Here is a 24,968-nt window from a genome sequence, read left to right on the forward strand (position 1 = left end):
TGATATATGCTTTATATTCCGTTACACGCTTATATATTAACGACGGCTTATACTGTGCTCTTATTTAGCTGAAGAGCACAAACCGCTGCTATCCTTTGTGAATGAACGGCGCACACAGACGATTGGCCCGCGCTGTTGTTTGCGCGATTTTCGGCTTTTTTCGGAAATGTCCGTGCTGTGACGTCAGCACGTTGCCAGCGTCGCGGCGACAGCCCGAAGTTTGAGCGACCGAGCCAAAGGGGGAAGCAAAATGGCGGAACTCGAAGATGTTACGCTAGATGGGAAACCGCTTCATTCGCTTCGTGTGGCGGATTTAAAAGCTGCCTTGGAGCAACGAGGGCTGGCCAAAAGTGGGCAGAAAAATGCGCTCATCAAGCGACTAAAAGGGGTGAGTTTGGACGAAGGGTTTGGCTAAAAAATGTCTGCTTACTATCAAGTTCACTCGAGAGCTGAGTGGCAGGCCAAGTATCGCTGCTTCGGAAGCGGGAATGCGCATTTAGTGCTCGTGCACTGTTTAAACCGTCAACGGCGTCGTCGCGCTACTTAGTACACGCTTGTTCGTCTTTAGCACTTTATAATTGTTGATTTTTTGCAAAGCCTTTGTGTTTTTAGGGAGGGAAAAGGCGGTCGGCGGGTCGTGTGATCCTATGGTTTGTGAGTTGAGTTCGTGCCCGCGCCCTCGCTCGCTCTCTGTAGTGGGGGGAGGCGCGCCGATCGGGAACGCGCACAGCACTGTTCTGATGGACGAGAGGCTGACGTTTGCTTCTGGTAAACACACTGATCGACCGGGCATAAAAGTAATCAATTTAACTTTGTGGTTTCCAAACAAAATGGTCCGCAAAGCGAACGTATTCCGAGGCGCACACGGAGTCGCGTCTCAGATTAAATCCTCACTAATCCGTGCAGGATTATGAGACTTAATTCGTCGTTTATTTTACAGGTAAATTGTTAGACATCTGCGCCGCCTTTTTAGTAACTAATCCTTTTATTTTATTTTTTTGTTCGAATAAAAGACCTTGTGTTGAGATCACATTGTTTAAATAAACCGAATCAACGGAACACGACTCGTTTTATTCACTTTCAGTGATAAAAATCGAGTTTACACTGAAGGCTTCGGGTAAAAAGGGCAATTCTTTTGTCCTGGGTTTCGACAGCGGATTTTGTGTCAACAACCCGTGAATTGTCCACTTCACACCAATCCTGTTACGAGCAGGTGAAAACTGCATGAATAAACACGAGGGCTGGTGAACACACACACACACACATGCGGTATAAGTAGAAGCCGAAACAGCACTAAAGTGTTAGAACTCGGTGTATTACGGTAACGGTGTATTACGGTAAATACTCCGGTACAGTTTTGGACATGCGGTCTTCAGTACAAGGTTTCGCGTTGGATTTGTCTAATCGGTATGTAAATAACACGCTTTTACACTAATAACTTGTTTACGATACAGGATTTGACCACAATAACGTTTGTTTACTTGTATTGTTATTTTTTTTAATCCGATTTAAAGTGTTTCTGGTGAATAAATGCTGCCTAAAGTAGTTTTACACCTAGAAACTTTTCTCAAAGGGAAACTGCTTTATTTTAGGTTTTCTTGCCATGGTGAAGGTAAAAAAAACAACAACGGTTGTCTGACCATAAAAATGCTTGAGAATGTTTTATTACAGATTAATTTTAGAAGCAAAAAAATAATAATAGTAGACTAGTGTTTAAGGTGTTGGGCGACAGATCAGAAGGTTGTGAGTTCGAATCCCAGCTCCACCAAGCTGCCCCTGTTGGGCTCCTGAACAAGGCCCTTTTAACCCTCAACTTTTCAGTTGTATAAACGTGAAATAATGTAAGTCGCTCTGGATATAAAGGTGTCTGCTAAATGCTGGAAATCTACTTTGACTGTTCAGATATTAGAGTAATGCGTTAAATGTACACGATACACAATTTTCTGGTCGTCATAACACATTTAATTATTAGTCACAGGCTGATATTTAGTTGTTACTCTTTTGAGTTATTGAGATTAAGCCATTTCTATTCAAGCACCCAGTCTTATAATTGTCAAAAGCGAACTAGTAACTGTAGTAAATACTGGTGCATTGTAATAAATCTTTAAATAAATTTATTTAGACACTTTTTTTTTAATTCTAAACACACTTGACCGCACTTTAAACCACTGTTCTAGACGAACAAACATGAAGGAGAATTTGGGGTCCTATATAGACCAATTTTTTTTTTTTACTTCTATGTGAATAATTTTTGCTAACAGCTTTGTGTTGTAAGTGATGCTTTTCCGTGCCAAAGTCTGCTCCTTTTTGTTTGTTTCCTATGATGAGTTTGCCATGCTAATACCGATGCACCAAACAGACTGGGTGTAAATGAGTTTGACTCAACTTCTCACACTCACAGTGTGCTCTGATGGAAACAGATCAACAACCAATTATACTTACAATCGGTGTAAATGTTCCTAAATGTGTAACCTGTGGTGTTTTTTTTAACCTCATTCTGTATGATGGCTGTTTGTATCACAGGCACTCATGTTGGAGAGCCTGCAGCGAACCTCCACCTCTCATCCCGGCTTGCAGCCCAACTCGCAGGTCAGAATAAATTCCTCCTGAAATGGTCTGGTTCTAAGTGTGTGTTTTTTCCTACTTAGGTGTATTGGAATCAAATGTAAGATATGGATACATATGAAACCACAAATCATATGAATACAACAGCTTAGCTTATTTAATTGACTATAGAAGTAACTACAGAGACGTAGCGACTAAGTGGCTGCACGTTTGTTTAAAAGTAGCTGTTGGAGTTGAAGACTATATTGCTAAAGTATATTTGTTTAAAAACTTGTTGCATTGTATTTACCTGACACATGATGCATTGATGCATTGTATTCACCTGACACATGCACTTTTTTTTTTGTACGTATATTCTTCAGATAGGGGAGGAGATGAGCCAGAACAGTTTTATTAAACAGTACCTGGCCAAACAGCAAGAACTCCTGCGTCAGAGAATGGAGAGAGAGGCACGTGAGGCAGCCGAGGCAGATGGTAAGACACATGTAAACAAACGGTTAAAAAGATCCTGATAACAAAACCCAGTCGAATCACACTCTTTAATACCAGGAAATAAATCTGTGAGTCTGTGTCTGGAGTTCACTTGTGCTTGACCTACATGGCAGTCTGCTTATACAGACAGTGTTTTATCAGGTGCAACATGTTTTTCTTTATTACACTAGATTTGGCTAGAATCCAGCGTTTTGGCTAATACCACAAACAGTCGTAGACAATAACCAAAAAAAAAAAAAAGAATTTTTCCACAGCTTTTTGGACACTGTGGTGTTTTTTATACCGGTTTTACTTTTTTTTAAGAATGATGCTTAAAATACATTTTAATAGGAACAGGAGAAATTCAGAATGTGTAGCAGTTTGTTCCTTAATCAATCAGGTTTATTTATGCCACCAGAAAACATTGGCTGTATTTTTCAGTCTTGTGTATGTGTTTTAGCATCACATTCTGAATGTCTACAATGCCGGTTGTATTTTTTAATTAAATTCAGTAAAATGGTTTATTTTAGTTATATCTTTTACCCATACAGTCCTTTATCTTAGCAAAATAAAGCCTTGTGACTGGTACATGGACAGCTGTTGGTTGCTTTCGCCCCTCATATGTTTCCTGTGATGAGTTTGCCATGCTAATACCGATGCACCAGTCTGACTGGGTGTAAATGAGTTCAGCTCACACTCGGTGTGCTCTGAGGAAACCTGGGATGTCTGTCAGCTTCTTTCTATGAGTCTTGCATTGATTGAGATCCACGTCATCTTGTAAATTAGTGACAGTTACTCCATAGCATATCTTTCAAGCAAGTAGCTTTTTTTGTTTGTTCTGTATCTTAAGTCTGGTCTGTTTTACAAATGTTTTGAAGTTCAGTACATACAAAAAGGGGACTCGTTTAGTTTGTGTGTTTGGTTCATTTATGTGACCTCTGACACCTGTTTTATGTGGTTTATGGTTTTAGATACAGACAGCCCCGCAGGCCCTGAGGAGGATGATCACACAGCTGTCAACGACAGCACCTCCTGCTTGCCAGACAAGGTTTGAACACACGTTTTATAAACAAACACACCTGCAGTGAAACACCACACATACACACAAACTTTAGAACCACTGTCCTTTTTGTGTGTATGTGTGCATTTTTCTGTTTGCGAGATGCCAACATAGTTTGTTTATCTTCACTTTAACAGCGTCTCAGGTAGCCGAACTTCATCCTTTTTTTTTATACTACAGAACATAAAGGTTATTTAGGTTGTTGACCACAAAAAAAAAAAATGGCTGTACTCAAGGCAGACAGAAAAAAATGACCATTTGGAGCAAACCTTATGTGCTGTTAAACAAAAGATTAACATTTCTTGCTTTCCGTCAGATGTAGTTGTCTGACAATTATACCGTTTGTATACAGTTCACAATAAACATCTGCAAAACCTTTTAACTAGAATATCTTCTAGCTGCGTACTATATTGCTTTTATTAATCATTTATAATTATCAGTCTTTGATATTGATATTGCAATGAATTATATGAACATTAGAGGTGTGATTGAAAGTATCTGAAAATAACACGTCTCTTTTTCAGCCACATTTCACTATTATCTTTGCAATGAGTGCAGCTAGCTGTCTCACCTATAGATATATATTCAGCTATAGAGATAGCCAGAGTATATCATCTCGACTTAAACATTTATATTTAAAATACAAATTCTCTAATATGGAAGTTCAAAATTAACTTTTATCTTCTTACCAAATTACCACACTTCATAAAATCTCTTCACTCTGGGGTCAGTCTCTACATTGGTTGCCTATAAATCTTGTATAAATTTTTGTTCCTTGTTTCTCTCCCTCCTTCAGCATCACGTAGCATCTCGGTCTTTTGTGCCTGAGGATGGAGGAGGTGATCAGATAGGTCCACAGGATCCAGTTGCTCTGGGAAGCCACAGGCTGGATGCAGGCACTGCATCAGTATCACATGATTCCGCTGATGTCCCCACAGCCAAGATCTGGCGGCCCTCTTTTTCCCAGGAGGAGGTTGCCACTCCCTCCCCTCCCCGTGCAGTTGCCTCTCTTTCAGTACGTGTTGTTGGTCAGCCAGAGCGCCAGGGCGTACCCCTAATTGTCCCTCGCCCACAGCAAAGAGAAGGAACTGCCCCTGTAGAAGCAGGCCCTGCCCATCCAATGCCACAGCTCAGCCAGTCTGCTCGCACTCAAGAGGACAGTGATGAAGACGATGACGACGACGACGATGACAGCGATGAGGACGACAACTGGGGTCCTATATCTCGTGGAAGAAAGAACATCCACACACCACCAGCACAGCGTTCGCGGCGTAAGCTTCAGCCTCCTCAACACATTCCACCGCATCATTCTCCACTGCAACTCAGACAACCCACTCCTCCTCCATCTCCACCCCCAGAGCTCTCTTTCCCCTTGCCAGACACCCCCAAACAAAGTCCCCCGGAGCAGGATGAACCTGAAGCCCCAGAAGGGGCTGCTGTGTCCTCCCCAGTTTCCTTGCAGCGACAAGAATCAAGCTCCAGCTCCAGATCCAGCAGTCCTGAGCCTCGATCCCAGCACAGGCCTGGGCCACTCAGTCTGCTGGTGCGCAAGATGGAATCTGAGGGGGCTTTTGATGGTGGGCAGAAGAAGGAGGAAGAGGAAGAGGGAGACTCCACTGCAGCAGCAGAAGAACAAGCTGAGGCTGGACCTGGGGTGCTTGTGTTTTCTAGAGGAGTGACTGATGTTCACACCAGCTGTGATTCTGAGGTAGTTCCTGATCATCAAGATTCACCCCAAGTGCAGTTGCCTGAGGAGCCTGTGGCTCTACCCACTATACCCTCGATCACAGAAAGCAGCCCTCTGGGGTCAGTGGAGATGAAAGAAGCAGAGGGAGAACAAGAAGAAAGTTCTCAGCCGGATGAAGACGAGAAGGAAGACAACCTGGAGGGCTGTAGTGAGCAGAAAGAGAAGGAGACCGAGGAGAGCTTTAATGTATCATCAGGGAAACGTGAGCGAGAGGAATCACCGTCTCGCGTATCCTCTGACTTTCATCATAGATCACCTTCTCCTTCCCCACCTGCTCCTACAAAACGAGCACGCATGTTTTCTGAAGTTCCACCACCCGAATGCCTCCTGTCTCCCTCCAAACCGGAGCAGGTGTCTGTCCTTGTGTCAGGACCACAGCATGCAGATGTTGAAATGGAGACAGAAGCTCCCACTGCTTCTCCTCAGTCCTCACCTGCAAAGAAGCATGAGGAGGAAATGAAGGAGGTGGAAACAGATCAGCAGGGACCTGCAGAGGCAGATGAAGAAACAGAAGACAGTAACAAGGCTCCTCCTTCACTTTGTCCATCGCCACCCCTGGAAAAGCTGGAAGCAGAGCGAGAAAGAGAGAGCTCCGAGGAGACCAAAAGAGCAACATCCACAGAGATAGACCATGAGAGATCCATAGAAAGGGAAAGGGGGAGATCTGCAGAAAGAGAAGGGGAGAAATCCAGAGAGCGAGAAAGGGAGAGATCTGTGGAGAGTGAAAGAGAGAGATCTACAAATGTATCTGCAGAGGGAGAGAAATCCACAGACAGGGGCAAAGAGATGTCTGCAGAAGAAGAGAGATCCACAGAGAGAGAAAGAGAGATATCCACTGATAGACAGAGGTCCACAGAGAGAGGAAGCGAGAGATCTGAAGAAAGTGAGAGATTCACAGAGAGAGGAAGAGAGAGATCTGCAGAAAGGGAGAGATCCACAGTGAAATCCACAGTCCGAGAAAGAAAGAGATTGACAGAGAAGGAAAAAAAATCACCTGAACGACACTCATCCCCCTCCAGCCAGTCTTCATCCTCTGACTCTGACTCAGAATCCTCTTCCTCCAGTTCCTCAGGCTCCTCCCCACAGGACAAACCCAGCCCACCCAGTCAGAAGGTATGTGAATGTTGGTATTTTGGTAGTATTTGTTGCTGCTGACTCTGTTTCCTATGATGAGTTTTCCATGCTAATACCGACGTGCCAGACTGACTTGGCGCAAGTGAGATCAACTTTACTTCTCACACTTTCAGTGTGCTCTGATGGAAACACAGATCAGATGTATTATTTCCAGACTTGGCATGAGCTTAGTAAATACATTTGCATTTGTTTCCCTTTTGGACCAGAGTACAGCTCTGTGTTAATTTATTATTATGGAATACTGCAATTAGCCGTTTCCTGGTTTTGCTCTGCTAGTATTTTTTTGTGTGTTTCTATTAAACAGGATAAAAAGAAGAAAGCAAGCAGCCCAGATGATACAGCCGAGCAGCCCTCTGATGCAGCAGAGAAGGAAGAACCTTTGAGGTTAGCTGCTAGTCACTAAACACACACTCACGTATACACCAGAATGTTCCCCAAATAGGTCAGTAACACCTACATGCTTACTTAATACAACAGGAAGTAATAATGCGGAGAAGTTATTACAAACTCTCGTTCTGCTCCATCCTGTGAGTTTGAGGGCAACTTGTGTTAACACTCTTAGCTTTGAGAATACTCCACTATGTCTCCCTGACCAAACTGGTTTCCTTTATTACCTCTCTGCACCGACCGACCGACCGACTGACTGAGAGCGACATAAACGACTTCATCAAAACCGTTATTTGTTTGCTAATCCTTATGTTTCCAGGTTAAATTATCATTCATTAGGCTTCTTGTCATATGACCTGGATGACTTCAGAAACGTCAAGCCTCGCGTAAATAAGCAGATCATCTGTTTTTAATTGTTAGAAAGGTTAATTTAACATACATTGATCACTAGCTCAGGCATCTCTGCCTTCATAGCCTGGAGCTTAAATCCTGTGCATGATACAGTCGAAAAGAAATGACATTTGGCCTGTTTTCAGCTCCTAATCAACTGAAGACGACTGGCATGTGTGTGTCTGAGCCTCTCTTCACTAAGCACACAAGCACGGGTCATTTAGAAACAGTCTAAGCTGCTGAAAGTGTGACTGTGTATCATTCAGAACAAAGTTTAAAGTACTGTTTTGTTTTTCTATTTGTGGGATCTTAAACAATAGCACGACTGTATAAAAACAGCTTGTGAGTGGTTGAATGAAGAGCACGGTGTACCCGGAGAATTCAAATTAACAAGAGGAAAATAGTCACCCACCAAATTTTCTTCAATACATCAGTTCATCTGAGCAGTCCATCTACATGTTTTATAAAAAAAAAAAGCACTGTTCTATTCCACCAGACTGTTTTGTTGGTATTATGTTTCTTTACAGCCTTGATGTGTGCAACATATGAGAAACCGATGAGCAATCTACATGACCAGTTTGCCTGGTTGTCAGTGTATGTGGGGAAACGGTGCATTCTTTAACTGAGACATGTAAAGCCACAATATCATTTGGAATAGTGACGTGACATACGGCTAAGTATGGTGACCCATACTCAGAATTCGTTCTCTGCATTTAGCCCATCCAAGTGCACACACACACCGTGAACACACACCCGGAGCAGTGGTCAGCCATTTATGCACCGGGGTTCGGTGCCTTGTTCAAGGGCACCTCAGTCGTGGTATTGCCGGCCCGAGACTCGAACCCACAACCTTCGGGTTACGAGTCAGACTAACCATTAGGTCACGACTGCCCCCAAATTGCTGCTTGTGCAACATCGCTGGACAAATCTTTGCCCACACTTGGGTAACTTACAGGGGAGAAAATAATGGCTCACTCCTGATTAAGATGTGCATAGGCTGTTTTGTCTGTCTGGTCTGAGTTTCCAAAATTATGATAATCTTTTAAAATATTTTTAGATCGAATTGATTTGAATTTAGTCACTCTTAAACAGGACCGCATTTAATATATGCAGGAAGACACCACAACACACTCATGGTCATAAATACATGATGGTAATACATAGTATTTGTAGTATTTAGTAGGTTTACTTGGTAAAGCAACAAGTGACGTTGCAAGGTTGAACAGCAGAAGATGAACAGCAGAATCCATATGTAATAAACTCACAGCTCGGTGTGCAAAGGCATGTATTGTAATACATTCTGTAAAAGCTCTTTCAAATGATTAATCCAGTTTGGTAAATGAGGCCAAATGCCACTGCGCAAATTGTCTAAGGTTTTTGTTATATCCTACAGACTACCTGTCATTGACTAAACAGCAATATGTTACACTGAAGCAGATTTCCATTTTGCGCTGTGTTGGGTCATGATACAGGAGTTTCATCAGCTAGTAATATGTTTTGTGCTCCTCTCACCACCTAAAGCTGAAGAAATATGCTCTTTGTAATCATTGTGCACACCACATAAGTCAAATAATCTGCTGCAGTTCCCTGATGCTGGCTGCACCATTCGTTTTGAGCAGGGAAACTTTAAACGCTGCAAAACAATAGTTCCCCATAACTGAAAAGCCTGGTCTGTAATACACAAGAGACGTTTTTCAATGCAGGGGACATTGAGATAGGGCAATAAATATTTAGGAAATATCTTGATGCACAGGATTACTGAATCAACATGATCAGAGTCTGAATTCTACTGAGCATTTTTTTTGTTAGTTGTAAAAGTTATTTAATTTCATTATTTCTTCTGGTCCAAAATCTCTCCAGCATCACACACGACTGAAAGCGTCAGTACATGAACACTCAGTGAAAGGATAAAAGCAGAGGTGAACCCTGTGAAAAAATAGCAGCACTTCAGAGATGAGCAATGGGTGTTGATGGTTGAAAGAAAACAATCAAAACCTTTTTTTAGGTGAGATTTTTACTAGGCGTTTTTATCATATGGGACACTAATGCAAATTTTTCTAATGATTTAAAACAGTTGGAATATACTGTTGGAAGCGTGCAGCTGATTTTATGTTTTGGCTAATCCATCTGTGGTGACTAATCGTGTTATGTAGCTCAAATGTCATTTAAAAAGAAAGAAGAGTGTGTAGGTTTCAAAATCAAAATAATTATCGTTTCTGTGAGGTTGCGCACAGTGTGTATATTGTATGCTTTTTTTTTTCTTTATCGTACTGTATTCTACAGATAGTCTCAGAGTTTCTTTACAGATATTATATTTGTTTTGACAAATTCTTGTGAAAGCTAGTGAAGATACTAGTGTACAAGATTAAACTCTGTAAGATGGAGCTGGGTAGAACAAAGCCTCAGCGGAGGGGGGGGGGGGAGTCCATCCTCCTCTGACCAGCGCTATGAATCATGAGCTATTTTTATCAGATATGCTGTGAATTATAGTTTATGTAACTTAGTGTTTGAGAATGAGAATAGATACTTATTGTATATCCAGTTGCAATGAGTTTTTTTAGGAGGGGTGTAATAAACCGTACCTTTCCTTTTTAGCATTTATATCTTTCACCTATTGTGTAACTTAGGCGTGTAATTGGATTGAATTTAACTTTTAGAGTAAACTCTTTGTTTGAAAGATAAAAATTAAGATTAAAAGTATGTCTGTACAGCAGAAATAAATAACTTTGTCTCCCTGGCAACATTACAGAAGTCACAGTGTACAAAACTGACACGTGGTGGCAGAGTGACAGTACAAAATAGACTAATGTACACACAATAAAGATGACAGAATGAGACAATACAAAACTACACAGTATAATAAGTGGTGGAGAGAGTGGTGTGTTTGTGTGTATCTGTGTCTCTGTGTGTGTGTGTCTCTGTGTGTGTGCGTGTGTCTCTGTCTGCGTGCGTGTGTGTCTCTGTCTGCGTGCGTGTGTGTCTCTGTGTGCGTGCGTGTGTGTGTCTGTGTGCGTGTGTGTGTCTGTGTGTGTGTGTCTCTGTCTGCGTGCGTGTGTGTCTCTGTCTGCGTGCATGTGTGTCTCTGTCTGCATGCGTGTGTCTCTGTGCGTGCGTGTGTGTCTCTGTCTGTGTGCGTGCGTGCGTGTGTGTCTCTGTCTGTGTGCGTGTGTGTCTGTCTGTGTGTGTGTGTCTCTGTCTGTGTGCGTGCGTGCGTGTGTGTCTCTGTCTGTGTGCGTGTGTGTCTCTGTCTGTGTGTGTGTGTCTCTGTCTGTGTGCGTGCGTGCGTGCGTGTCTCTGTCTGTGTGCGTGCGTGCGTGTGTGTCTGTCTGTGTGCGTGCGTGCGTGTCTGTCTGTGTGCGTGCGTGCGTGTGTGTCTCTGTCTGTGTGCGTGCGTGCGTGTGTGTCTGTCTGTGTGCGTGCGTGCGTGTCTGTCTGTGTGCGTGCGTGCGTGTGTGTCTCTGTCTGTGTGCGTGCGTGCGTGTGTGGCTGTCTGTGTGCGTGCGTGTGTGTCTCTGTCTGTGTGCGTGCGTGCGTGTGTGTCTCTGTCTGTGTGCCTGCGTGCGTGTGTGTCTCTGTCTGTGTGCCTGCGTGCGTGTGTCTGTGTGCCGGCGGTGCGTGGCTGTCTGTGTGCGTGCGTGTGTGTCTCTGTCTGTGTGCGTGCGTGTGTGTCTCTGTCTGTGTGCGTGCGTGTGTGTCTCTGTCTGTGTGCGTGCGTGTGTGTCTCTGTCTGTGTGCGTGCGTGTGTGTCTCTGTCTGTGTGCGTGCGTGTGTGTCTGTCTGTGTGCGTGCGTGTGTGTCTCTGTCTGTGTGCGTGCGTGTGTGTCTCTGTCTGTGTGCGTGCGTGTGTGTCTCTGTCTGTGTGCGTGCGTGTGTGTCTCTGTCTGTGTGCGTGCGTGTGTCTCTGTCTGTGTGCGTGTGTCTGTCTGTGCGTGTGTGTGTCTGTCTCTGTCTGTGCGTGTGTGTGTCTGTCTCTCTGTCTGTGCGTGTGTGTGTCTGTCTCTGTCTGTGCGTGTGTGTCTGTCTCTCTGTCTGCGTGTGTCTGTCTCTCTGTCTGCGCGTGTGTGTGTGTCTCTCTGTCTGCGTGTGTGTGTGTGTGTGTCTCTCTGTCTGCGTGTGTGTGTGTGTGTGTCTCTCTGTCTGCGTGTGTGTGTGTGTGTCTCTCTGTCTGCGTGTGTGTGTCTCTGTGTCTGCGTGTGTGTGTCTCTCTGTCTGCGTGTGTGTGTCTCTGTCTGCGTGCGTGTGTGTCTCTGTCTGCGTGCGTGTGTCTCTCTGTCTGCGTGCGTGTGTGTCTCTCTGTCTGTGTGCGTGTGTGTCTCTCTGTCTGTGTGCGTGTGTGTGTCTGCGTGTGCGTGTGTCTCTCTGTCTGCGTGCGTGTGTGTCTCTGTCTGTGTGCGCGTGTGTCTCTGTCTGCGTGCGTGTGTGTCTCTGTCTGCGTGCGTGTGTGTCTCTGTCTGCGTGCGTGTGTGTCTCTGTCTGCGTGCGTGCGTGTCTCTCTGTCTGTGTGCGTGCGTGCGTGTCTCTCTGTCTGTGTGCGTGCGTGCGTGTCTCTCTGTCTGTGTGCGTGCGTGCGTGTCTCTCTGTCTGTGTGCGTGCGTGTGTGTCTCTGTCTGTGTGCGTGCGTGTCTGTCTCTGTCTGCGTGTGTGTGTCTGTCTCTCTGTCTGCGTGTGTGTGTGTCTCTCTGTCTGCGTGTGTGTGTGTCTCTCTGTCTGCGTGTGTGTGTGTCTCTCTGTCTGCGTGTGTGTGTGTCTCTCTGTCTGCGTGTGTGTGTGTCTCTCTGTCTGCGTGTGTGTGTCTCTCTGTCTGCGTGTGTGTGTCTCTCTGTCTGCGTGTGTGTGTCTCTCTGTCTGCGTGTGTGTGTCTCTCTGTCTGCGTGTGTGTGTCTCTCTGTCTGCGTGCGTGTCTGTCTCTCTGTCTGCGTGCGTGCGTGTCTGTCTCTCTGTCTGCGTGCGTGTGTGTCTGTCTCTCTGTCTGCGTGTGTGTCTGTCTCTCTGTCTGCGTGCGTGTGTGTCTGTCTCTCTGTCTGCGTGCGTGTGTGTCTGTCTCTCTGTCTGCGTGCGTGTGTGTCTGTCTCTCTGTCTGCGTGTGTGTGTCTGTCTCTCTGTCTGCGTGTGTGTGTCTGTCTCTCTGTCTGCGTGTGTGTGTCTGTCTCTCTGTCTGCGTGTGTGTGTCTGTCTCTCTGTCTGCGTGTGTGTCTGTCTCTCTGTCTGCGTGTGTGTCTGTCTCTCTGTCTGCGTGTGTGTCTGTCTCTCTGTCTGCGTGTGTGTGTCTCTCTGTCTGCGTGTGTGTGTCTCTCTGTCTGCGTGCGTGTCTGTCTCTCTGTCTGCGTGCGTGCGTGTCTGTCTCTCTGTCTGCGTGCGTGTGTGTCTGTCTCTCTGTCTGCGTGTGTGTGGTCAGTAGGTGACAGTCCTGCTGTATCTGATAAATAACACATGTGCATTGATTTCACTAGATGATTAAAAGTGAGCTGCTCGAAGTCAGCAGCCAGTTAGTGAGTTTATAGTTAGTGTGAGTTTATAGTTAGTGTGAGTTTATAGTTAGTGAGTTTATAGTTAGTGAGAGTTTATAGTTAGTGTGAGTTTATAGTTAGTGAGTTTATAGTTAGTGAGTTTATAGTTAGTGAGTTCACAGTGAGATCCGAATCGCTGAATCGACTCACGTGTCTCCAAAACGCCTGATTTCATCATCTGCATTTCTGTTGATGATCTTTTCACAGATTTGAGGTCTATATATATATTTTGTAGTATATATTTTTTTTGTGCACAGACACCTTTGGCGCTATCGAGTTTATTTATCTGGGGTGTAAATGTAACGCGTCCGCATACTTTCACGGTAATGAAAGGAAAGCTTGTCTAAGCGTTTTATGAGCAGGCATTCAGAGCGGCCAGCCTCCGACCCGGCGTGCGTGGCTGAGGCGGAAGCGTAGCCCCGCCCCCTCTCGCTATAGCTCCTCCCACTCTCCCGAGCTCTGTTCAACATGGCCGCTAAGTGAACGTTGCTGCGCGTAGACCGACGCATTGCACAAAACGGCCGTCTCTCAGCGCTCCCACGGTTTCGGCTCGTGCGCACGCGGCCGTGAGCGGCAGATACAGACGCAAGACCGTAGCGCATCGAGTTTGTAGCCCGTCGACATGCTGTCCGACGGAAATAAAGGAGGGTAAGGGAGAGAAAGACCGAGAGAAAGCGGGGAGAAGGAGAAATGTCCTATAGCGCGGGGGGGAATAATGTATAGCGCGCTTTTCCCCTCGGTAATCACACTCCAGGCTGATTTTCGCTACACCGAGTGAACGAGTGAATAATGTCGCGTTTTTAAATCAAAGGAGGAGGTTTTTTTATTTTTGTCGCGGTTTCCTGCGGGTGGGAATGAAGAGCGTGGCCTTGGTGATGATGGGGGAAGGGGGAAGGAAGGAGCTCCACTGTAGCCATTAGCGTCCGGGTGATAACGTGATCATCTGTGAGGGGCGTGAAGCCGTGAATCATAAAGATTATTATCTCCTTAATGTTGTCTTTATCATCGTCTCAGCTTGTGTAATCTAACAGCTCTCTCTCTCTCTCTCTCTCTCTCTCTCTCTCTCTCTCTCTCTCTCTCTCTGCCGCCGGGGCTTCAGGGCTTTTGTTACTGCTCAACTTCGATATGAAGGAAATCTTCAGACTTTCTGGAATTTTCCTCCCCAAGTGACGAAGCCTTTGGCATGATGTTCATTTTCACAGCTATATACAAACCAGTTCAGGTGGAACGTGACTCAATAGAGATGTTTTTGTTATAGCCTGTAAGGAAGGATATATATAGACTTATAGGATCGCCAACTTCAACGACCTTAAGTGTGATATCGGATTTAATGTGCTTTGTTTCATGATTGTGTGTTTTTTTTCTTCTTCTTTCTCTTCCCTTCAAGTGTGTGTTATGTGTGTGTGAAGGGGCAGTTCCCTAAAACAGCCCCTCGGTTGTTAGGGAGACGGTGTGGGGGAGTTTGGGGTGCAGCCCCCAGGGAGAAACGATTAGTTGCTGTCATTGGTAGCAAAAATCCCAAATGTGTTCTTTACTGAGGCAAAAAAAAAATGCAGCCGCACTGCTTTCTAGGAAAGTGTCCCTTTGGCACTATTTGTGTATATGTGTCACGCTTTACAAATTAGTCCCCGTGATACGGGAACGGTAGATCCGGCTTTATTTCGGCGCCGTTGATTAATGGGTTCTTATTGATGTGTTAATTTTTTCCATATTGTGTCTGATTCACTTTCCAAGATGCTTTTCTTTTGTCCTCCAGTCATCAGCATGTGCTCTTGGGTACACTTATTGAACATGGAGATGGAAAGATGTAATAGGAGGGGACCTCTGTCTTCTTGAGAGTAATCACAGTCAGTTCCGTCATGTCTCGGGGGGCCAGCACTCACTTGCACACCTGTTTATATATTGAGATGAACAGCAGGATGGGTTTGTTTGTGTGTGTGTGTGTAGCACGAAGCGTGTGAGTGGTCATGGAAGAGGCTGTTTAAAGAGGGGTTAAATGCGATTACCTCGGGCAGCAGATCTTCAGCTGATACGGTGACATAATGGCTAAACAAGGTTTGATATTCTTGCCCTAATGGTGTATGCTACACATTATTGATTTGTTCTTTTGTCCCTGGCATCCATTTCTCTTTAACATCTGTTGTCTGCCTGTGTTGGATACTTTCCTGTTCTCATCTGTCTAGTCATTATGACTGAGTAGGAAGTGTTCTCTTGTTAAAAGGTTGGATAGTTTTGTTTTTGTTTTTTATTTTATTTTTTTGTCGTTGTTTGGTTTTTCATTGAAACAAGGCAGGTCTGCTCTGACATCTGACATCCGTCTGTTACAGTTGTTTAACGAGTGTGTGGAATCCTGTCTTTGTGGCTCTGTATATGTGTTTGACCCTGACATGCCTGGGTGTCATTTAGCTGCTGAGTTATTTATAGTTATAGTAACCCAGATCACTATCCTCATTCACTTTATCTCTCTCGCTCTCGCTCTCTCTCCTTTTTTCCCCTTTCAAATCTCTTAATTCTTAGTTCATATGTGAATTCAGGCAAATTTCTGTGCTTTATTTAGCTTGAGTTTTGGGGATGGTGCTGGTCTAGTGAAAGCACTCTAGGTTTTTTTTTTTTTTTTGGTCTGTCTTCTCCTACCTCCCACTTTATTCATATTTTCCTCACTCCCCTTGTGATGATATAACACTTGGTGCAGTCATTGTCACATTTGTCTCTCCCTCTCTGTATCTCTCTCTCTTCTCTCTCTCTAGGGATGTAAAGCAGGCCACGGTTGCTGAACCCACAGGTCCCGTCTCTATGGAGCTCCAGGAACAGCCCGAGTCGGAGAGTGCACTGGCTCATCCTGCCTCACAGGAGGCGCCTGAGACCAGCGAGTCTCGTTCTGATGAGGTAATGAGATCCTCTGGAAAGACACCAAGGAGCAGGGGCAGGGTGTATGGCTACGTTATTAAATTTATTCAAATTGGCATTTATGGGAGTTTATTGTTGTTACTTTAACAGACTTAGTGCTTTGCAAACATAAATTGAAACTTTATTAGCTGAAGAGTTATGGCTATAATTGTTGGAGCCAAAATTAATAAAATTGTTTACAAAAAAGCTGTAAAAATTCTCTCTCTCAGAGCAAGCTTTCCTCCCTCACTCTCTCCCTCTCTTTCTGTAGCTGTTATTATATTGTCAGGGGTTGAGGCTGGCTAACTGTGTGTGAAATTAGATACAGTCTGCAGCTTGCTGGTTAGGTGCTCCGAGTGTGAAGAAGAAAGATGTGTGCCAACAGAAGATCTTGATGTATTCTTAAAGTAGGCCAGCTCATGTGTGTGCACTTGAGGAAAACACTTTTGTAAATACCTTTATTTATTTACTTTGATCGTTTTAATTGAACAGAAATTTAAAGCTTAGTTCAGATAGGATTAAACTTTTCTGCGGTAATTTGTCCTTTTAAAAACATTACAAGACACCTGATCATTATAATCATGTCCAGATACACGGGTCCTCGATTTTCAGTGAAGAAAATGCTGTATGTTGCTACTCGACCTATTCGGTCTCATAGCACACATTTTAGTGATACTCCTCCCCCATCAGGTGTATAAACTCTTCAAATTAAACGTGAGTTGTCTTGCTGTCCGGATGTAAAAACATAATCTAGGTGTCCCTGTGATAAACTGACCAAATCTGAATAGAGCTTAAGAGAAGTGACCACGTTGTCAGGCAGGACAAAAAACTAAAAAGATGGAAAGGGATTAGAACAGGTGTCGTACTGTGTTGGTGGTGGATATTATTTCAAATTTGGGTCATTTGTTGTACAGCCTATGTGTGTGGGTGAGAGAGAGAGAGAGAGAGAGAGAGAGAGAGAGAGAGTGCTTCAATTGTTAGAAAGAAAGAAAAAAGTCTGATGCAATGTAGTGAGAGAGATAGCCAGACTCTCCTCTACCTCCTTTCTGTTTTCTTTTTTTTTTTTTCTCACTAGCTCTCTCTCCATCATTCCTTCCTCTTCAGCTTTTTTCCTTACATTTTTTTTCCTGAATCTCGTCATTTCTCCAATCTCCCACTTTTTCTTGCTTTTCTCTTTCTCTCTGTTGCTCCTCTGTCTAATCTAGTGGAATGAACTGTTGTGTTTTTTAAAAACCCACTGATTGCTTTGTTATGAAGGTGCCCTCCCTTCTTCCATTGCTCATACTGGTACCTGCGTTACTACCTCCACCTCTCCTCTACCTCCATCACGTGCCGAGCTATGAGCTAGCCCCCTCAGGCAGAGTCACCACCGCACACTTAGCCTTCACCTGATGGAAACCTGGCGGATGATTGGCCACGCTGCTCACTGCGCAAACTGATGTGGCCCCTGATAGGACTGCTTGGGAGAAGGCTAGAATCGTTTGATTGGGTCGAGGTGGCAGCCATTTTGACAGGACACTTCCTCTAGTCCCATACTCCGTGGTCTATCTAGAGTTGACTCATACACCGTATGGACTTTTCTGTGCAGCTTTATAGGCACACGGTGATTTATGTGTCATGGCTGCCTGTGCGTTTGTTCTGCTCACAACATGTCTTCATGTATGGACTAATGAATGACGACACCTTCTGAGCATCAGCCCTGATCTACCCTCTCACACCCTATAAAACTGTCTGCAGAGCTGCACTTGACTGTGCTCTGCTAGAACACATGTACAAGGCTCCAGGATGGACTCGTTTGTTGTTTCCTGAATGACTGATAACCCAACCGTGATTTACGTGTGAACGGTCTATGAGGGCACTTTTGAGGAACCGCACCACAAATGAACTTTCTGGAATACCGGTAACCATCATGAGCTCAAGATTAATCAAGGTGCTGTCTGGATGTGGCCTGTTTTAAAGCCGAGGCTTGTGTATTTTCAGGAAGTCCACTCATCAGACTGTGATGTAATGCAGTCTCAGTGGATTAATGTCCTCACGAAGGGAAATAACTACGGACTTTAATCAGCATCAGCCTGGAGCTCAAAAATACCCTTCTGCCGCATGCCACTGTGGTGTACACGGTCTGCTGAATGGATTATGGACTAGTTTTGCTTTATTAAAGCAATACATTTAGACTGTAATGTCTCACACGTTGCTCTCACATGCTGTTTAAAATGAAATGAGAGAGCTGTTCTGAGTGGACAACATGGACCCCAGAGACTTTATTTACAATATTGTTCGAATGCACCTCGCCTCTCTAAATCATCTCCCACTGAAACCATCAAAGACTGTTTCTGAGTCATAAGAAAACGCCATCACATCAAAGACTTTGTCTCGATTCAGAAATGTGTTAAAAAGCCACACATTGAAAATCACTCCCACCAAAAGTTAAAGTCCAAAGGCAGTTCCAAATCAGCCGGCCAATCAGCACGCTCAGTTTGTGAGCATTTCTCGTCCTCACTCCTCAGCCTCTTCTCATTGGACCTTTGTTGCCTAGATACAGTGCACAGTGCCGTGCGGTTGGGCCATAGCCAAGCCAGAGAGGAATCAGGTGTCAATGGTACCAGGAAACACCCTTTTTTTTTAAAACCCAAGATGTATTTAACTTTATAGACAGATATCATAGTGCCTTTTTGGTTAAAATTGAGGGTTGATTTGTTTTTAAAAAGCTTTTATTTTGTGTGTGTGAAGGACAGTTAAGTTGGGATACAAGGGTATGTTGAGGTTTTATAGCCTTATTGACACTATACAGGGTTTGGACTAGAATCTATGGGTCAAGCATGAATTTCCTAGTCTGTAAGTTCCTATATTGTAAGGAACTTAAGTGTTTATTTGACAGACAGTGTGGCAGTTTATCGAGCAGCCTCCGTCTGTCATCATTCATTTATCTAATGTTGGTTTATTGATAGCTTTATGTCTCTTCTTTTTTTTTTTTTTTTCTTTCTTCTCTATCACCCTTTCCTCTTTCCCACTGTTCTTCCTGCCTGTTGTTGCGTCCCCCTTCTCTCTCTCTCTCTCTGTCCCCCCCCCCCTCTCTGTCTTCCCCCCTCTCTCTCTCATCCCTTCTCGAACCCATTTGGGTCTCTCTTTTTTTTTTTTTTGGTTTGTCATCCTCTGTCTTTTCAGAGCACCACTCCAAAAGCGTTTGCTGCACGCAAGATTTCACTGACAAGTAAGTGTTTATTTATTTATTAAAACAGATGAACAATCTTGATTTTTTTTTCTGCAAATCTGGTCTTAAACTGAAATTATTATATTAGTAGTTATATTATAGGGAAAATCTTTGCTAATGTAGATGCCATTTTTGGGGTTTTAAGTTTGACACTGTTTTACGCTGTAGCTGCTAAACCAGAGGGCGCTGCAGTGGATGCGGAGTCTGGGGGTGGAGCTGGCAGGAAGAGGAGGTGGGGCTCCAGTACAGCAGTCACTGCCAAAAAGCCATCAATCAGCATCACCACTGAATCACTGAAGGTACAAGATTACATCATCATAACTACAGAACCATCTATAATTAATCAAGCAGAATTCTAAAATCATGTGGTTGTGACCAGGAATTTGGGATTTTGTTTCTTTATAAATAATCTGGTGCTGTATTACAGAAAAGCTCAGAGAGTAAAGGCTTCGTGGTGCTGTTAGCTAACCTCAGCCAAACTTATAATATTAGCCAGCCTGCTAAAGTAAAATGACTTCACTGTAATCACACAGCAAGGTCCTACAGTTTGGTGAATATAGAGGTTTTAACCAACGCACCCTTCATCACTTTTGTCTTTTATATAATATAAACAAATCAGACAGGTATGTAAAAAGAGAACATTCTGTAAAATAAGTAGATCAAACAAAAAAGTTTGTTTTGTTTTTTTAAAGCATCTGTGTAGTGATAATTCTGTCCCGATAATAATCTCAAATCTGCAGACTAACATTAGGTGTAGCTCTTATGACTGTGTGATATGTAGTTGTGTGTGTGTTCAGTCTCTAATCCCAGACTTGAAGCCGCTGCAAGAAGCTGTGGTGGACCTGCATCCTGATGAGGGGCGTTTCTCAGGGGATGAGGACTCGGGCCAGCAGCCTGAGCGTGACGAGGACCAGGGACTTCAGATCAGGCGTACTGTAACACAGGTACACAGTCTGTCTGTCAGATCTCACACAGTACCTGTCTGCTGTCAGGAAAACTCACAGGTTCACAGAAGCACAGTGCCACTTAATTTGATGTGTATGGATGGATATTTTTATTTCATTATAAAATGAAATAAAATGAATTTTATTTCTTTTTATTTTTTTCATTAAAAAAATCTTCTGTTTTGTACCTAGGTGGTTCCATCAGAAACTCAAGAGAATGGACAGAAAGAAAAGGAGGAGGATGAAGATGAGGATGAGGAACAGACAGAAGGAGAGAAAGAGAAACCCCCCAAGAAACAGAGGAGAGAGAGCTCATCAGAGGTTGCCATGGAAACACAGGAGGGTGACACTAAGAAGGGTGACTATTTTTAGTTGTTTGTGTGTGTGTGTGTGTGTGTGTGTGTTAATGGCTTTTTCTTAACTTTTGTTTTACATGTGAAGTTAATGACATATTAATAGGTTTGCTATCCCATTGGTGTCAGATCTCTGTGCTAAGTCTGTACTCTGAGGAGGAGTCCACAATCTGTTCAAGAATCTGTTCGAAGCTGATCTTTGCTTCTGAAATAGTTTGGTTGAATCTTATTTTTGTGTTCATTTTTAATTCTTTTTTTTTGTTTTGTATTGTTTAAGTGACCCCTAACGACTCAGTGGTGCGACGCTCTATCAGTCAGCAGAAAGTGGCTGTGTCCATCACCATCGATGACCCGGTCCGCACAGGCCGCCAGCTCTCACCTCCCCGTGGCAAAACATCCAACATCATCCACGTCTGCAACCTGGTGAGTGGTGTGCATGCACAGTGTGTATATGTGTAGTGTGTTAGTAACGTGGAGCTTGTGTAGTTAAACATACAGGTTTCACAAATGCACACTGTTTTTGTGTTGTGTAGGGAAATCAGGAAAATAGGGATAATTTCCTTAGATTTATTAGAACGCATATGCTTAAGAATATATATTTTTATTACATGACTATTGTCCTGTCTGCATGTTTGTAGTATTTATATGGATTTATTGTTGTAATCATTTATTACAGATTTTTTTTTTTTTTTTTTTAACCACGGTCAAGGTCACTGCAGGAACAAATGTATCTTAGTTTTTCTTCAATAAAATGTTTCTTCCATTTGTAACCAGAACTAGAATTGCTAAGGGAATCAAAGGAATCAAATATAATGTATATATCCTGTTCATGTCTGACTCCATGTTCTTGTCTTTAGGTTCGCCCGTTTACTTTAGGCCAACTGAAAGAGCTGTTGAATCGGACCGGTACTGTGGTGGAGGACGGCTTCTGGATCGATAAGATCAAATCCCACTGCTATGTAACTGTGAGTCTTTTTCTGTCAGCCACTTCACATCTCTCTCTCTCTCTCTCTCTCTCTCTCTCTCTCTCTCTCTCTCTCTCTCTCCTTTCATTTCTCTAATCTACTCTCTTTGATTCAGGTGGTTGTGTGTTTGAACCCTGAAGTAGTTTGCTTATGTACAGGAAGCTGAACAGATTTGTATTTAAAACAGATTTACAGTTGAAATTAAAATGCTGTTGTCTGAAATATCGAGGAGGAAAGTAAATCCCGGTTTAAGACGTCTGCAGTTTTTGTCAAAGTTTACTTCTTGTTGTAGCATATAGTTTTACAAAACTAACAGTTTATTAATCGACATGCCTTAATGGTGCAGGTAGCCGACCAATCACGTACTAATGTGTAATCTGTAATCGGTCCGTAGATGACGTCCTGAAGCTTACAGGGGGGTGTGTGTGTGTATATATATATATACACACACACACATGTACACTACTTAGGAAATAGATTTGTTTATATATATATATATATATATATATATATATATATATATATATATATATATATATATATATAATAAACAAATCTATTTCCTAAGTAGAACAAGGAACTTGGCTAGACTGATGCACATGCCTGTGTACACTACTTCTTCTATAAAACAATTCAAAAATCCCCACAATTGCAGAACAGTGTGTACTTGCGGTTTGAACTTTTCCCCTCTTTGTATTTTTTTCTATGTTTGAATCTGTCTGATGTAATGTTCTTATCTCTGTGGTTTAGTACTCCAGTACCGAGGAGGCTGTTGCAACACGTGAAGCACTTCATGGTGTGAAATGGCCTTCTAGCAACCCCAAAGTGCTCCGAGTGGACTTCTGTGAACAGAAGGAGGTACATAGAGCAGTGTTGAAGAGGCAAAACTCTAATAAACAGCTTTACTGTTCTTTGCCTATTTTTTTTCTTGCCATTCTCAACGTATGTGCCTCTGATCCTCAGCTGGACTTCCACAAAGGGCTGCTGACGGGTGAAGATCCACGAGCCACTGCAGCTTCGAGCCGCCCTACCGCCCCTCCTCCACTCGTAGCCCCGACCCGAGAGAAAGAGCGGGAGCGAGAGAGAGATGGGACTGCAACAAATGTGAGAGACCAGTGGGCCGAGAGGGAGCGAGAGATGGAGCGTAGGGAAAGGACACGCTCGGAGAGGGAGTGGGACAGGGACAAAGTGCGAGACTTCAACAGGGACGAACGGGAAGTGGCCAGGAGGTCTCGATCACGTGACCGGGAAAGGCGACGCAAGGAACGAGGAAAGAGCAAAGAGAAGAAATCAGAGAAAAAGGGTAGGGTTAAAATTATCCTTTTTTGACTTTACTGTAGCTGTGAGTAATTTTTTCAGAAAAAAAAATGTTGGTGTTTTTGTTACTGTTGGCTTATGTAATCAAATTGTTTACAGTTTAAGCCAGCGGTCAAACAGGTTCTACTTTTGCAAATAGATGCCCATCGATGTAAAGAAAAGTGTTCTGACCTCATTAGGATTGCAGCACAGATTCTTCACCAAGCAATTAATAATTATAGCATGTTATACAAACATGTATCATAATTATCAGCAAGAGCCATTCGAGTTGTGCTGATAAAACATAGCTGTAAATGTCAAGGATTCAAAAAACATAAAATATCCACCTCTACAGTGTTGTACAATTAGAAATGTTCTATTTCTGCTGTAGATAAACCAGAGGAACCTCCTGCCAAACTCCTGGATGATCTGTTCCGCAAAACCAAAGCAGCTCCATGCATATATTGGCTGCCGCTTACTGAAGAACAGGTCAGACACACACACACACACACACACACACACAATCTTAATATACAAAGCTGCACATTTACATGATTTTGCATACCCTTGAGGCTCATTGTCTCTCCTGTCCTTCCTCAGGCGACTCAGAAGAACCTGGAACGTGCAGAGAGAATGAAAGAGCGGGAGAAGAGGAGGAAGGAGCTGCAGGAGGAAGAGGACAAGAAACGCGAAGAGGAGAGGAAGGAGAGAGCCCGAGGCCGGGAGAGAGATGGCGGGAACACAGCAAGCAGTGGAGGAGGCTCAAGCCGTCCACCCGAAGGAGAGAAGGACAAAGAGAGGGAGAGGGAAAGAGAGCGAGAGCGTGATCGGGGTAGAGAGAAGGAGGGAGAGAAAAGGAGGGACAGCAACCGCGGCCGAGGCAACGACTCCAAGCCAGTGGGTGGCAGCAGACGCTCACGAAGCCACAGCAACCCCTCCAGGGACAGACGACGTTGAGTGTGTGTGAGTGCACGTGTGAGAGAGAGCACCAATGCAAGCGTGTGTGTGTGTGTGGTTCTTGGAGGAAAAGATGGAAGCCCTTTCTTGCTGACTGAGGCCCGACTATGAAGCAAAAGTTCCAGCTTTGAAAATCATTTTCACTTTACATACACATTGGTAGCATCACACATTCAGTCACACTGCTGTAACATCCTTCTTACAGGACTTTCAAAAAAAATAATAACTTTTTTAATTAGATCCATTCTTGTGTTGTAGGAATCTTTTTCCCTATTTTGTGATTTTGCAAGTTTTTTTGGTCTTAAACAGATGTATCAAGGGCTTGTGCAGATTCATTCTCATCACACTTTCTTACACATGGACAAGGCTAGAACATCAGAGAGAGCAGCGGGATCATTTTTAACACATCATTTATTCCACTTTTTTTTTAAGCCCTTGAATTTGTTTTTTATATAAATTCTGATTGGAGTCAGCTGTGGCAGTCAATTTGCCACATCTTCAATTTTTTTACTCGTTCTGAGACTTATCTTTGGTTGACCAAACCCCCCCCTTAGCAAACTGTTTTGGCCCGAGATTCAGGTTAATTGTGGTATGTGTTTTGGGTCACAGCCCTCAACCCTCTCAGATCCTGCTGCACCGAACGGCTGACTACTACATACCTGTCTGGTGTTAACTCTAGAAAGGTGCTGTTATGAAGGATAACAAGTGTTTAACACGTCTCGTCTCTCCCCGTCCCACTGCTGCCTCCATCCTTGCATTTCCCTGTGTTCTCCTGTTGGGGAGTCTGTAATCCTCTCTGTTCTTTAGTGTTGTACTCCGAGATCCAGATAAGGGAGAAAACTAACAGTTCTAGACAAGAGAGGAATGATACATGTTTTAATGATGTTTTAACTTTTTTTTTTTTTTTTAGTTTGAAAAAGAGAAATTCATATTTGCTTTTTGATTATTTTTTTTCTGAGTATGCCAGATGTAAAAAGAATAAAAAAGTGATTAAAGGAAAGTTTGGTTGAATATCTTTTAATATTGGGTGAGGTTTTAGTTTTTAAAAATGGCAGCAAGTTATTTTTCATGTCATTATTTAATTGCTCTGTCTAG

The 24,968-nt window shown here is 43.5% G+C and overlaps 1 protein-coding gene and 3 non-coding genes across 4 annotated transcripts; all 4 read left to right on the forward strand.

The window, feature by feature from the left end:
• The first annotated feature begins 210 nt into the window (after positions 1-210).
• Positions 211-24,873, forward strand: acin1b (apoptotic chromatin condensation inducer 1b). Its single transcript, XM_060874866.1, has 17 exons — positions 211-388; positions 2,524-2,589; positions 2,928-3,039; positions 4,008-4,084; positions 4,893-6,956; positions 7,282-7,361; positions 16,009-16,147; positions 19,313-19,358; positions 19,527-19,657; positions 20,156-20,302; positions 20,495-20,660; positions 20,933-21,078; positions 21,513-21,620; positions 22,371-22,478; positions 22,584-22,923; positions 23,308-23,405; positions 23,517-24,873. The coding sequence occupies exons 1-17, from the start codon at positions 251-253 to the stop codon at positions 23,871-23,873; spliced, it is 4,323 nt and encodes a 1,440-aa protein (XP_060730849.1). The 5' UTR covers positions 211-250; the 3' UTR covers positions 23,874-24,873.
• LOC132849320 (small nucleolar RNA U6-53/MBII-28) lies at positions 2,316-2,416 on the forward strand. The gene has a single exon (XR_009648863.1). It is a non-coding gene; the product is annotated as a small nucleolar RNA U6-53/MBII-28 (small nucleolar RNA).
• On the forward strand, positions 3,662-3,752 carry LOC132849321 (small nucleolar RNA U6-53/MBII-28). The gene has a single exon (XR_009648864.1). It is a non-coding gene; the product is annotated as a small nucleolar RNA U6-53/MBII-28 (small nucleolar RNA).
• LOC132849322 (small nucleolar RNA U6-53/MBII-28) lies at positions 7,005-7,105 on the forward strand. The gene has a single exon (XR_009648865.1). It is a non-coding gene; the product is annotated as a small nucleolar RNA U6-53/MBII-28 (small nucleolar RNA).
• Positions 24,874-24,968: the final 95 nt, after the last annotated feature.

The sequence above is a fragment of the Tachysurus vachellii genome, chromosome 7 (assembly GCF_030014155.1).
Source record: "Tachysurus vachellii isolate PV-2020 chromosome 7, HZAU_Pvac_v1, whole genome shotgun sequence".
Lineage (NCBI taxonomy): Eukaryota > Metazoa > Chordata > Actinopteri > Siluriformes > Bagridae > Tachysurus > Tachysurus vachellii.

Coding starts and splice junctions, on each gene's coding strand:
- acin1b (XM_060874866.1), top strand. CDS start 251: ATGGCGGAACTCGAAGATGTTACGCTAGATGGGAAACCGCTTCATTCG. Junction 2,590..2,927: donor GCTTGCAGCCCAACTCGCAG/GTCAGAATAAAT, acceptor TATATTCTTCAG/ATAGGGGAGGAGATGAGCCA. Junction 21,079..21,512: donor TCATCCACGTCTGCAACCTG/GTGAGTGGTGTG, acceptor TCTTGTCTTTAG/GTTCGCCCGTTTACTTTAGG.